At 50.3% G+C, this 14,043-nt stretch overlaps 2 protein-coding genes across 4 annotated transcripts in view; one reads left to right on the forward strand and one right to left on the reverse strand.

Moving 5' to 3' along the window:
• On the forward strand, positions 1–9,404 carry SLC51B (SLC51 subunit beta). The gene is made up of 4 exons (XM_012454482.2): positions 1–381; positions 4,405–4,616; positions 6,910–7,000; positions 9,000–9,404. The coding sequence occupies exons 2-4, from the start codon at positions 4,520–4,522 to the stop codon at positions 9,202–9,204; spliced, it is 393 nt and encodes a 130-aa protein (XP_012309905.1). The 5' UTR covers positions 1–381; positions 4,405–4,519; the 3' UTR covers positions 9,205–9,404.
• RASL12 (RAS like family 12) overlaps positions 9,305–14,043 on the reverse strand; it is a 24,240-nt gene continuing 19,501 nt past the window's right edge. For all 3 annotated transcript variants that reach the window (XM_064361439.1, XM_064361438.1, XM_064361440.1), the window contains exon 5: positions 9,305–11,294. In XM_064361439.1, coding sequence (XP_064217509.1) covers positions 10,919–11,294 — 376 coding nt within the window. In that variant the 3' untranslated portion in view covers positions 9,305–10,918. The remainder of the gene's footprint in view (positions 11,295–14,043) is intronic.

Here is a 14,043-nt window from a genome sequence, read left to right on the forward strand (position 1 = left end):
CATCCAGAGGATCTGGATGTTTTCTCTTGACTTGAAGCCAACACGTAACAAGGAAAGCACTGGGCTCATGGTGCTTTCAGATTGTGAAAGTCAGGTGGCGCTTGTTTGCACTCTGAGGCCACTCATTCAGGAGGTCAGTCACCCCGGAGTGGTAGAGAAGGCTCCAGGCCTGGGCGTGTGCTAAGGGCAGAGCTTCCAGATGAGGCCAGCTGCCGCAGGCTCTCCAGGCACTGTCTCCTAAGTAACAGCTGTGACTGCCTGGGAGAGCTCAAGTGCAAAGACTATCCTGTTCTCCCATAAAGAGGAGGAAGAGGAAGATACAGAAATCGGTGCTGCTCCCAACAGCAGATCAAGGCAGTCCCCAGGAACTCAGGATCCAGGGTGAGTGTCCTCATCTTGCCTTGGGGACGGGTGGCCCAGGTCTTTGGCAGAAATCATAGTCCAGTGGCAGACGGTTAAACCCTGTTTAAAATGCAGGGGTCTCCCAGAGGGGCCTAATGAAACAAGACAACTAAATACAGTATGACATCCTAAATGAGATCCTGGAACAAGAAAAGAACATTAAAGGCAAACTAATGAAATACAAATAAGGCATAAAGTTTAATTTATTCATGCAAGTGACAATATGATGCTCATTCTAGAAGCAAACTGAATATGTGCTTTGATAGAAGTATGTCTTTGGCCGGGCCTGGTGGCTCACGCCTGCTGTAATCCCAGCACTTTGGGAGGCTGAGGGTGGGTGGATCACCTGAGGTCAGGTGTTTGAGATCAGCCTGGCCAACATGGTGAAATCCCATCTCTACGAAAAGAACAAAATTGGCCGGATGCAGTGGTTCATGCCTGTAATCCCAGCACTTTGGGAGGTTGAGGCAGGTGGATCACCCCAGATCAGGAGTTCGAGACCAGCCTGGCCAATGTGGTGAAACCCCATCTCTACTAAAAATAAAAAAATTAGCTGGGCATGGTGTCAGGCGCCTGTAATCCCAGCTACTCAGGAGGCTAAGGCAGGAGAATCACTTGAACCTGGGAGGTGGAGGTTGCAGTGAGCCAAGATCGTGACATTACACTCCGGCCTGGGCGACAAGAGTGAAACTCTGTCTCTAAAAACAAACAAATAAATAAATAAATAAATAAAAATACAAAATTAGCTGGGCATGGTGCCTGTAATCTCAGCTACTTGGGAGACTGATGCAGGAGAATCACTTGAACCCGGGATGCGGAGGCTGCAGTGAGCTGAAATTGCTCCATTGCACTCCAGCCTGGACAAAAAGAGTTAAACTCTGTCTCACCAGAAAAAAAAAAAAGTGTGTTGTTTCGGTGGCATCTAACATAGTCGGGGAGGGCTGACTCTCGGTTCTGGACTTGTATCCAGTTTGTCATTTTGTTTTTTTTGTTGGTCGGTATATGTTTATTGTAACAATATCGAACACATTTTAAACATACTGTGGCCAGGTCAGTGGCTCATGCCTGTAACCCCAGCATTCTGGGAGGCCAAGGTGGGCAGATCTCTTGAACTCAGAATTTCAAGGCTAGCCTGGACAACATGGTGAAACTCTGTCTCTACAAAAAATACAAAAATTAGCTGGGTGTGATGGCACATGCCTATAGTCCCAGCTACTCAGGAGGCTGAAGTGGGAAGATTGCTTGTGTCCAGAAGGTAGAGGTTACAGTTAGCTGAGATGGTGCCATTGCACTCCAGCTTGGGTGACAGAGACAGACTCTGTCTCAAACAAAAAAGAAAAAGAAAAAACCCACAAAACACCACTCCACTGTGGACAGTAGCTTACCTGCATCTTTGTATGCTGATCTGAATAGTTCCATTAATTAAATATCCAAACTTGGAATTGTCTCAAAAGATATAAGTACAATATATACATACATTTTAAAATGCATTCAAAGGCTGGGCACGGCGGGTCACGCCTGTAATCCCAGCACTTCGGGAGGCCGAGGCGGGTGGATCACCTGAGGTCAGGAGTTTGAGACCAACCTGGCCAACATGATAAAATGCTGTCTCTACTAAAAATATAAAAATTAGCCAGGTGTGGTGGCACATGCCTGTAGTCCCAGTTACTTGGGAGGCTAAGGCAGGAGAATCGCTTGAACCTGGGAGGCGGAGGTTGTAGTGAGCCAAGGTCACACCATCGCACTCCAACCTGGGCGACAAGAATGAAACTTCATCTCAAAAAAAAAAAAGCATATAAATAGACAAAATATACATTAAAAATATACAGATAAATATACATACACATTGAAAAATGTAATTGCATGTATTGTTCTCATGAAGGCAGTGTGTACTCATAAGAAACCACACAGTACAGACGGGGTCGACGTGAGTGTCCTGTGTGTCCAAGCCTCTTCCCACACCCTCACCACACAGTACAGATGGGGTCAACGTGAGTGTCCTGTGTGTCCAAGCCTCTTCCCGCACCCTAGAGGAAGACTGTTTGGTTTCTCGACCCCTACACTTTTCTCTGTGAGTTCAGGGGGTCTGCATATGAGACAGGGGTCTGTGGCTGACGTTACTAATCAATCCAGGCACTCTTATATTTGAGACTGGATGGAATGTCACAATCCTTCTTGGACAGTGCTCTGGACAGTCAGTTGGAGCTAGAACACAGATCATATCTGTTAGCCATTCCTGTAACTTTGTCTTTCCGTTATTTTAGATAGGTAGATAGGTAGATAGGTAGATAGGTAGGTAGGTAGACAGATAGACTCTCCCTCAAACAAATAAGTAGGCAGTGTGCATGTGAGTCCTTGAAAGTGTAAGAAAGCATGGTGGCTCACACCTGTATTCCTAGCACTTTGGGAAGCTGAGGTGAGTGGATCACCTGATGTCACCAGTTTAAGACAAGCCTGGGAAACACGGTGAAACCCCATCTCTACTAAAAATACAAAAATTAACCAGGTGGCACAAGCCTGTAGTCCCAGCTACTCCTTGAACCAAGGAGGTAGAAATTGAAGTGAGCCAAGATCACACCACTCTGCACTCCAGCCTGGCTGACAGAGCAAGACTCTGTGTCAAAAAAAAAAAAAAAAAAAGTCAGCCAGGTGCAGTGGCTCATGCCTGTAATCCCAGCATTTTAGGAGGCCGAGGCGGGCAGATCACGAGGTCAGGAGTTTGAGACCAGCCCGGCCAATATGGTGAAATCCTATCTCTGCTAAAAATACAAAAATTAGCTGGGCATGGTGGCAGGTGCCTGTAGTCCCAGCTACTCAGGAGGCTGAGACAGAAGACTTGCTTGAACCTGGGAGGTGGAGGTTGCAGTGAGTGGAGATCGTGCCACTGCACTCCAGCCTGGGCGAGACAGCAAGACTCCATCTCAAAAAAAAAAAAGTCTAAGAAAGGTATTTTTTTCTCCCTGACTTCTGTCTCCACCTTGACACATGAATGATCATTCACATATGAAAAAGTTAAGTCAGTATTATATTTGTGTCAAAATATTTTCCCTTGCAATTTGTTGATATGCCTTTTTAGTTTTCTCAGATCATTTAGCTGGAGGAAACTCTGATGTCAAGCTATTTCTTTTGTTGATACTCCGATTTTCTGCCTGGCTGTTTGCCATTCAGTTGTTTTTGAATGCCCCTGGCTAAGCGTCCAAAGGCTATTTGGGGCTGAGATTGTTGGACAGTGCTCTGGACAAGTGACTGTCTAGAGCACTGTCCAAGAAGGATTGTGACATTCCATCCAGTCTCAGATGTAAGGGTGCCTGGATTGATTAGCTCCTAAGGCAGTGTCAGAGTGTGAGGCGACCTGAGAATGCTTCGATCCTTCCTTTACACTTTTTTTCTTGGTGTCCTGTGGCATGTTTTATAATTGATCTGTTCAAAATCCTTCTTATTTTAGTTACGTTTATCTCCATTCCTGCTCTTTTCTTCCTCCTCCCCAAGAGACAATGTGTTTAATGTGTGTCCTTTAAAAAAATGTGTTATTGGGCAAGGCATGGTGGCTCACACCTGTAATCCCAGTTCTTTGGGAGGCTAAGGTGGGAGGATCACCTGAGGTCAGGAGTTCAAGACCAGCCTGACCAATATGGTGAAACCCTGTCTCTACTAAAAATATAAATAATTAGCTGGGCATGGTGGCACGCACCTGTAATCCCAGCTACTCAGGAGGCTGAGGCACGAGAATTGTTTGAACTCAGGAAGCGGAGGTCGTGGTGAGCCAAAATTGCACTATTGTACTCCAGCCTGGGCAACAGACCAAGACTCTGTCTCAAAAAACAAACAAACAGAAAAAACAATTTGAGTCACCGAAACTTCTACAGGTCTCTGCCCCTCCAGGCTCCACGTGCTCCTGGGTCAGGTCCCATAACTTTGGGCCAGAGGAGATCTGGGTTTGGGCACAGAGGGAGATCAAACTCAGAGGGGGATATCCGGTCATGCTCTCTGCTTTGTTTCCAGGAGTCTTTAGGGCTTCTCTGCCCAGGGGCCAGGACCGAGGAGGCCAGGAGAGCTGCTGGGGCTAAGGGGCCTAAGGACCTCGTTGCTAGCGGCTCACACCACCAGGAACAGGGGCATGGAGCACAGTCAGGGGGCTCCCGGAGCCCCAGCCGGTACTGTGGTGCCCCAGGAGCTGCTGGAAGAGATGCTTTGGTTTTTTCGTGTGGAAGATGGTAAGTGGTGAAAGATTAATGGCAGGGGTCGGGGTGTGCCCCTCAACACAGAGCAGAGTTTGGTTGAAGCCCTTGACATTGTTGTCCCCTCCAGGTCAGGCAGCAAAACAGGAACTCAGTCTGGGGTGTCTCAGTACCCAGAGGGGTCTGGCTGGCCCCCCCCTTTTCTTTTCTCCAGGTGTAGTCGCTCATTTATGCAGCCCTTCAACCATCACAACATTTATTAAGCTCCTACTGTGTACCAGACACTATTGTCAGCACTGAGGCGACAATAGTGAATAAAACACAAAAATCTCTGCCTTCATGGAATGTACATTCTAGTGGGGATTAAAAATAAACAACTAAGGCCAGGCACAGTGGCTCGCCTGTAATCCCAGCACTTTGGGAGTCCGAGGCGGGTGGATCACGAGGTCAAGAGATCGAGACCAGCCTGGCCAACATGGTGAAACCCCATCTCTACTAAAAATACAAAAAAATTAGCTGGGCGTGGTGGCAGGCGCCTGTAGTCCCAGCTACTCGGGAGGCTGAGGCAGGAGAATTGCTTGAACCCGGGAGGCAGAGGTTGCAGTGAGCCGAGATCGCGCCACTGCACTCCAGCCTGGCGCCTGGCGACAGAGCGAGACTCTGTTTAAAAATAAATAAATAAAACAAAAAATGAAAAATAAAATAAACAACCAAAATGCATAGTGCATTGGTGATGAGTAATAAAAAGAAAAATTAAACAGAGAAAGAGAATAGGAAGTACCCAGCAAGGGTAGTAATGTGGTCAAGGAAGGCCTCACTAAAAAGGTGACTTTTTTTTTTTTTGAGACGGAGTTTCGCTCTTGTTACCCAGGCTGGAGTGCAATGGTGCAATCTCGGCTCACCGCAACCTCCGCCTCCTGGGTTCAGGCAATTCTCCTGCCTCAGCCTCCTGAGTAGCTGGGATTACAGGCACGCGCCACCAGGCCCAGCTAATTTTTTGTATTTTTAGTAGAGACGGGGTTTCACCATGTTGACCAGGATGGTCTTGATCCCTTGACCTCGTGATCCACCCTCCTCGGCCTCCCAAAGTGCTGGGATTACAGGCGTGAGCCACCGCGCCCGGCCAAAAGGTGACATTTTTATCATCAGGAAGGTGACTGGCAGGAAGCTGAGGAATTAGCTATGCAGATTATTTGGGGGAGGAACATTCCTGGAGGGAGGACAGCAACTGCAAATGCTCTGGGGCTGGACCCTGCGTCATTTTGGCACAGCATGGAGAAATCTTGAGTATCCACATTCAGTTTAGCCACTTTATGTATTCTCTGTGGGCAGTTGCCATTCCTTCTACCCCTCTCCCTGCCTTCTTTCTTTCCTTTTTTTTTTTTCTTTTGTCTTTTTTTGGAGGCAGAGTCACTCTGTTCCCAGGTTGGAGTGCAGTGGTGCGATCTTGGCTCACTGCAAGCTCTGCCTTCTGGATTCAATTGATTCTCAGGCCTCAGCCTCCCAAGTAGCTGAGATTACAGGGGTACACCGCCACATCCAGCTAATTTTTGTATTTTTATTATTTTTTGAGACAGAGTCTTGTTCAGGCTGGAGTGTGGTGGCATGATCTCAGCTCACTGCAACCTTCGCCTCCCAGGTTCAGGCGATTCTCCTGCCTCAGCCTCGCAAGTAGCTGGGATTACAGGTGTGCGCCACCACATCCAGCTTTTTGTATTTTTAGTAGAGATGGGGTTTTACCGTTTTAGCCACGATGGTCTCAATCTCCTGACCTCGTGATCTGCCCACCTCAGCCTCCCAAAGTGCTGGGATTACAGGCGTGAGCCATCACACCCAGACTCTATTTTTGTATTTTTAGTAGAGATGAGGTTTCACCATGTTGGCCAGGCTGGTCTCAAATTCCTGACCTCAGGTGATCCACCTGCCTTGGCTTCCCAAAGTGCTGGGATTATAGGTGTGAGCCACCGTGCCCAGCCTTCTTTCTTTTCCTTGTGCTACACAGAGGGCCAGCCCCTGGCAAAACCGAAGATTGTCAAGTTTATCTTGGCCCGCCTCTCCCCTGCCCGTCACCCCTGTTGCCCCAGTATTATTTAACTGCAGTACTGTCTCCTCCATTAGATTAGGGCTTCTCTAGAGTAGACTGTGTCTTCCACCCTCCCACCTGTTAGACTGGGAGTGCCCCAGGGCAAGCGGCTAGTCTTGGGTGGGGCCTCCGCAGCAAGGGAGAGTTGATGCTGTAAGCTGGGTCTGAGCCCAGGCCCCAGCTGTGAGTGGGCTTGAGAGGTGCCTGGCTGCTCCTCAGGGCTCTGTCCTGTGTGTCCCTCCACAGCATCTCCCTGGAATCATTCCATCCTTGCCCTGGCGGCTGTGGTGGTCATGATAAGCATGGTCCTCCTGGGAAGGAGCATCCAGGCAAGCAGGTGAGGAGCTGGTCCTGGGGACATAGGGTGGTCTCTGAGGGGTATAGGCCCTGCCTTCCCAGAAGGAAATCTAGAGAGGGGTCACTTAGGGATCATGGCTGTCCACCCTTTAGGACAGCAAAATTCAGCCTTCAGGGTCCTTTGAGAACCCAAAGCTGTTAAAAAAAAAAAAAAAAAAAAAAAAAAAAAACCAGCAACAGGGCTGGACATGGTGGCTCACACCTGTAATTCCAGCACTTTGGGAGGCCAAGGCGGGCGGATCACCTGAGGTCGGGAGTTTGAGCACGGCCTGACCAAGATGGAGAAACCCTATCTCTACTAAAAATACAAAATTAGCAGGGCATGGTGGCGCATGCCTGTAATCCCAGCTACTTGGGAGGCTGAAGCAGGAGAATCGCTTGAATCTGGGAGGCGGTGGTTGCGGTGAGCCAAGATCTCACCGTTGCACTCCAGCCTGGTTAACAAGAGCAAAACTCCATCTCAAAATAACAACAACAACAACAAAAACAGCAACAGTCCCTGATTACCACCCCCTGGCCCTGGACAGCAGGCAGCCAAGTCCTGGAGGAGTGCAGCCATTCAGAAGGGGAGCTTGCCACTCTCACCCCGTCAGGACACACACACCTCAGCAAGGTCAACTCAGCGATGAGTGGCCGTCCACGGGCACGGCACACCTGTTCCCCCTACGACCCAGGCAGAATCTCTGGGCAGAAAGCTTACCACCGCTGGGTCCCTCCACTATGGCCAGGAAGTCTAGAGGTATCTTGAATAAAACCAATCTGGAGAGAGGACAGATGTGTGGGAGTCATTAGAAGGTTAAGGAAGTGGGCAGTGGGAGCCAGTGAAGGTAGTTGCGGGAGGGGAGTGAGGTGTACACGATGGGGTTTTAGAAACATGACTGGTGTTGTGCATAGGCTGGTTTGGAGAAGGAAACACCTAGAGGCAGAGAGATTACGTAGAAATTTCCTGCAGTGGTGTGAGGGATGAGGTCTGTGGTGACAAGGACCTGTGCTGAGTAGGATGACAGTCCAAGGCCAGAGACAGTGTGGTTAGATGAAAAGAACGTGGGACTCAGAGTCAGGAGGCTGAAGTGCACACCCCAGTTATGTGCATCCTTGGGCTATTTTATTTATTTATTTTTGAGACAGAGCCTCTCTGTGTCACCCAGGCTGGAGTGCAATGGTGCAATCTCAGCTCACTGCAACTTCTGCCTGGCAGGTTCAAGCCATTTTCCTGCTTCAGCCTCCCAAGTAGCTGCAATTACAGGCACAACTATATCCAGCTAATTTTTGTATTTTTAGTAGAGATGGGATTTTGCCATGTTGGCCAGACTGGTCTCAAATACCTGGGCTCAAGTGAGTCACAGCCTCAGCCTCCCAAAGTGCGGGGATTACAGGCATGAGCCACTGCATCCTTGAACATTTCCTTACTTGGAAGGTGTGGGGTGGCAATGATATTTGAGCTCACAGGTGACAGTAAGGATTCCTTGAGATGACACACACACTAGCATAAGCCATTTCTCTGTTAAAGGAATATCCAACCATTGCTGCTTCTTCCCCCACTCCCACCCCCCACACCATAGCTCCTAAACTGCATATAGGATTTTCCCCTGAGACTCTTTTTTTTTTTTTGAGACGGAGTTTCGCTCTTGTTACCCAGACTGGAGTGCAATGGTGCGATCTCAGCTCACTGCAACCTCTGCCTCCTGGGTTCAAGGAATTCTCCTGCCTCAGCCTCCTGAGTAGCTGGGATTACAGGCACGTGCCACCATGCCCAGCTAATTTTTTGTATTTTTAGAGACGGGGTTTCACCATGTTGACCAGGATGGTCTCGATCTCTTGACCTCGTGATCCACCCACCTCGGTCTCCCAAAGTGTTGGGATTACAGGCGTGAGCCACCGCACCCGGCCTCCCCTGAGACTCTTTAAGCCATTTGGGAGACCCAGTCCTGCCCCAACCACTCAGCCTCCCTGGTTAACACTGTTCCCTGTCCCCCCAGAAATCAAAAGACGCAGCCACCAGAAAAAGAAACTCCAGAAGTCCTGCATTTGGATGAGGCCAGAACCAAGGATCACAACAGCCTAAACAACCTAAGAGAGACTTTGCTCTCAGAAAAGCCAAACTCGGCCCAGGTGGAACTTGAGTTAAAAGAGAGAGATGTGCTGTCAGTTTTCCTTCCAGATATACCAGAAACTGAGAGCTAGCGAGGGTTCAGAGAAGCCCCACCCTAAGCCAGGCGCATGATCTGGGCTCAGCTCAGTGGCCTGAAACCTCAGATTTTACAGCCTCTCCCAAGCAGCCTGCTTTCTTCTGTTTTTTTTTAAGCAGATACAATGAATGAACTGCAAGCAAACTAAAATTCTGTTATTAAAAAAATCTTTTATTAAAATGCTCCTGGAAGTGAGCGGGTGGTATCGCGGTTTGTTCAGATGGCAGTGGTATGCACACACACACACAAGTGGCTTGGAGCAAAAGTGCAAAATCCGTATCTGGCCTGTGTGTCAGGAAGCCTGGCTAGGACTCTAAGCATGTGGTCTTGAACAGTTCACAACCCCGCTCTGACCTCAGCTCCTCCATTTACAGAATGAGGCTGAAGACTGGGTCAGAGATGCTGTTTGCAATCCAACAGCAGTCCTGAGACTGCTAAGAGGGGAAGGGGCAGGATTCCAGGCTCAGAATCCCCTTCCCAATCCTTCCACCCACCAGGGCCCTCTCCTTTCCCCGCTTATCTGCTAAGAACCTGTGCAACACTTCCTTTGGACTTGGTGTGTGGTAAACAAAATCACGTAACTACCACACTGCCTGCCTCGGAGGGCCTTTTCTTGCCAACGGTGGGATCCCAAAGGAGTGTCCTGATCCCACGTCTGAGCCATGGTATTCTGGTATAAGCTGTGGTGACACCACCAAATAACATATGCAAAAATTTGCTTTATTAACCCAAAATGATTTAGGTTCTAAAGTGGGCTTTGAACACTCAGACCCATTGCTGAGGGTCCTGGGTCCTGCCAAACCAGAAGACAAACAGGTATACTGTTTTCCACCTGCAAGGGGGCATGCCCTGTAGCCCCTGGATGGGTCTGATGCTGCTGTGGGCTCCCTGGAGCCCTGGATAACTCACTGGAGTGACAACTTTCTTCTGCAGCCTGATCATTAAACTTGAGAGAGCTGGTCCTGAGGCTCTATGGACAGAGTCTTAACGGTGGGAAAATATGGGGACTCTGCTGGTGAAAGAACTCTAGGGTTCCTCGCATTGGACAGCCCCCTCCCTTTTACCCTCATTGAGAGGCCAAGTGCTGGAAATACCCCTTCCTGGGGCTCTTTGCCCCGCCCAGGCGGCCCATTGGATTATTTTAAATAGATTTTCCTTGGATAAACTGTGGAGTTTGTAGCCTGGGCCTTCTGTGAAGTCAGCAGATGACAGGAGGGCCTGGCTCTGGCCTCTGAAACTGCAGCTGCCCTGACGTTCCCGTCCACCAGGTGGCACAAGGACCCCAGGGCTGTCATTCTGCAGGCTGTTCTCAGGCCTGACATTGACAGAGCTGTCCACCCAGACCGTCCACGAAGGGCCACAGCTGGCCCAACTGTAGCTGGAGCAGGAAAGGCTGATGGCAGCAGGATGGACACTGCAATTTCTTCCTACTTAAGGCTGACCCCAGGTCTCTGGGTTGTCGCAGTGGCTGTTTTCCTCCAGGGCCACAGACGTGGTGGTTACCATGAAGAGCAAGGCCTGGAGGGAGCAGAAGCAGCATCCCTGCCTGCCACTCCAGCTCACACAGGGAACTGAATGTAGAGACACCGCTTGGTGCTGGAGGCGGGGTCTGCAGTCCATCAGAGGGAAAGGCTGGTGATAAGAAGCCAGCCCCTGTCCTGCTGAAGTCCTGTCCAGCCACCGAGCCCAGAGTTCCTGGGGAGGGGCCCTCAGAAGATCTTGAAGCCCTTCAGGAGGGTCAGGGTAGGTGCCTTGCGCTTGCTCTGGGCCCGGGATGACTTCACGGTGACCAGCTTGGCCTGGGCCACGGTGGGCATCTCCTTCAGGCTGACAGTGGAGAGTGTGTTGAAGGTGCAGCTGGCCAGCCCATGGCGGGCAGTGAGTGGGGCCTGGTGGGGCAGGGCCCTATCCTCGGAGATGAAGAGGGGCCGGGTCAGGGGGCTCTTCTCCAGCTCCCGCCGTGCCTCTCGCACTGCCTCGTGGAAGACGTGCTGCACGTGCTCAAAGTCCAGACAGGCAGAGACCTCGAAAAACAGGCACCCAAACCTCCCTGCCAAGGCCACACCCTCTGCCTTGGTGACTTGCCTGGCGAGGAAGCAGGGTGAGGCAGGGAGTTAGGAGCAGGCTGTGCCAAGTTGGGCAGACCAGCTCCTACACCCAGCGCCCCACGCACTAGCTGGGTGGTCTGAGATCATCTTCATCTCTCTGATCTCAGTGTTCTCATCAGTTCAATGGGTTACTGACCTCTGCCTCTCAGGGTTGTTAGGATTACAAAAGACAATTTGTACCTGGCGCAGATTCAGTGCTCAATAAATGGTGGCTGATGTCACCCAAGCCAGAATTTCAGGATGAGGATGAGGGTAAGAAGCTGTTCCAAATCGCCCATGCTAGACCCTGCCTGTGGCTGGAGGAAGCAGGCCACTCCCAGTCCCATCTCTCCTCTACCCCAACTTGGGTCCCTGGGGCAGGAAACAGGCCACGCACAGCTCTGGCTTGTGGGATCAGCTCTAGAGAGAAGTGGTCATTTGGACTGAAGGGTTAGGCCACAGAGGTGATTCCAGAAGCCTGTGGTTGGCAGAGTTCTCAGGGCTCCTGGGGTGTTCTCAGGGCAGGAGAGAGCAGGGGTGACAACATTTCATGGTGAGGAGGGCAAAAGGAGAGGGAGGCAACACCTATTCCAATTTGGTTCAACACCACCTCCCGTGAGGGGAGGATCGAATATCTGAAACTTGGGAAGGTCCTGGAGGCTTCTGGACTGAAAGCCGTGGGAATTGAGGTGGGAGGAAAAAGAAGGCTGGCTCTCAGGTAGGTCAGATGTCTAGAAGAGGGAAGAGACGGGCGTCCCTGAGGTCTTGGGGCCGAGATTCCACTGGCTGGATCTTCCTGACCTATTGCTAGGCGGACATTGCCCATTCCCGAGGATGATGGCACAGCCACCAGATGAGAGGAGGCACTCGACTGGGCCATGGTGGGGAAAGTTTCTGAGCCAAGGCTGACCTGGCAGGAGCAGGGTCTGAGAATGGGCTAGCTGCCCGGGGTGCCACTCCATCGGCGGGGGGAGTCTCAGAGAGAGAGAGAGAGAATGACTGGAACTGAAAGAGTCAGAGGCATCGAATCTACTCTCCACCCAGGACTGGTGTTCTGTCGGTAAGCTCACCACTTCCTAAGGAACCCTTCTGGGAAGAATACTTGCTCTTATTTACTTTTATGATGAGCTTGAATCTGCAGCTTGAATAATGAATTCTCACAAACACAAACCCTGTGTTTGCATGCATGTGTGTGAGTGGGTGACAGAGGCACAGGACATTGTTCTTTGTCTTACTTTGTTGCATCCTAGTGAAAATTTTTCAGTGGCTTGGGAAGCACCACCCTAACCCACATTTTACCCTTTCAGCTGAGTCAGTCATGGGAGACAATGACCAATGCTCAGCAAAAAGTCAGATTTCCTGTGCTTCCCGGAATCCTAATCTACCAAACTCGGGACTTGATCGAAGAATGAAATGGGGATACATTGTCATAAGTTTTTTTTGTTGTCGTTGTTTTTTGAGACTGAGTCTTGTTCATCACCCAGGCTGGAGTGCAGTGGCACGATCTCGGCTCACTGCAACCTCTGCCTACCGGGTTTAAGCAATTCTCTGCCTCAGCCTCCCAAGTAGCTGGGATTACAGGCACCCACCACTATGTCCAGCTAATTTTTATATTTTTAGTAGAGACGGGGTTTCACCATCTTGGCCAGGCTGGTCCTGAACTCCTGACCTCATGATCCACCCGCCTTGACCTCCCAAAGTGCTAGGATTACAGACATGAGCCACTGTGCCCAGCCGTCCTAAGTTGTTTTTAGGGAACGGGTGGGATCAGCTTCATTTGAGCATGTATTCTTTGTTATTTGCTCCCAAACTATTTTAGACAATCCCTTTGGCAAAGATTGGGGTCAAAAAAGTGATCCGTAATTTTTTTCCCTGTATTGATAACTGGCCTACTCACAATCCTGCGATTCCTCAAAGGCTACTTTCAACAGCTTTCAGGTCACATGACTTCTCTCATTCCCTGAGACACAATTTGCCTGGGTCTGAGGGCTTGGCCACCTTTGAAGGCCTCTTACCATAGGCCCCCTTCACGATCCCACACCTCTCTTTTTCCCACTGCCCATCTGACCCGTTTGAAACAAAGGGTCCCCTACTTGCTAACACCAGTCAATGTGCCCTTGGGGCCTCGGGAAGCAAGACTGACCAGCCGAGAGCAGGGAGGGATGCGTGGCTGATGGAAGGGGCTATCTCTTGCAGGTAGACCGGCCACATAGAACAAAGGTGAGTGTTGGAGAAATCCAGCGGCATTACTCATCAATTACAGGCGTCGCAGAGTCAAATGCCTCAGGGCCAGGCAGGCAACTTGAATGTGTGGAGAGGGTGGAGGTAAACCACAGGGAGTGTCGAGGCCTGCGGTAGGCTGGAGAAAGCATGTCCCACCTCAAAGCATTCCAGCTCTAGGTCTTGTAAAACACTACGCCAGCCAAGCAAAATACGACTGCAGTATTCTTCAGTAATGCGCCCTCTGGCCCACTCTATGACCTCTGATTCGAGTCCAGCCCTTTTTAAGAGAACTTGCCCTCAACCCAGCCAACCGTGGGAGTGAGCCTGGGGGCTGGGTCTGGGTGAGGCGAGAGCCAGTTGGACCAGGGCAAGACACCTGACCAAGGAGCCAATCAGAGCCTCTCTCCTTAAAATTGGAATTGGGCACTAGACCAGTCAGCTGCTATGAGTGGGACCAGAAGGTCATACAGACTCAGGCAAGAAGGGTGAGTCCAAGAGAGACCAGAGACCCAAGAGGGTGGAAG

The sequence above is a fragment of the Aotus nancymaae genome, unplaced genomic scaffold (assembly GCF_030222135.1).
Source record: "Aotus nancymaae isolate 86718 unplaced genomic scaffold, 86718_ANA_hifiasm-v0.15.2.pri h1tg000041l, whole genome shotgun sequence".
Classification (NCBI taxonomy): Eukaryota; Metazoa; Chordata; class Mammalia; order Primates; family Aotidae; genus Aotus; species Aotus nancymaae.

Bases quoted from the DNA above. Each gene is read 5' to 3' on its own strand.
- SLC51B (XM_012454482.2), top strand. From the start codon at position 4,520: ATGGAGCACAGTCAGGGGGCTCCCGGAGCCCCAGCCGGTACTGTGGTG. The intron at 4,617-6,909 runs GTAAGTGGTGAA...GTCCCTCCACAG, and splicing joins GTTTTTTCGTGTGGAAGATG to CATCTCCCTGGAATCATTCC. The intron at 7,001-8,999 runs GTGAGGAGCTGG...CTGTCCCCCCAG, and splicing joins AGGAGCATCCAGGCAAGCAG to AAATCAAAAGACGCAGCCAC.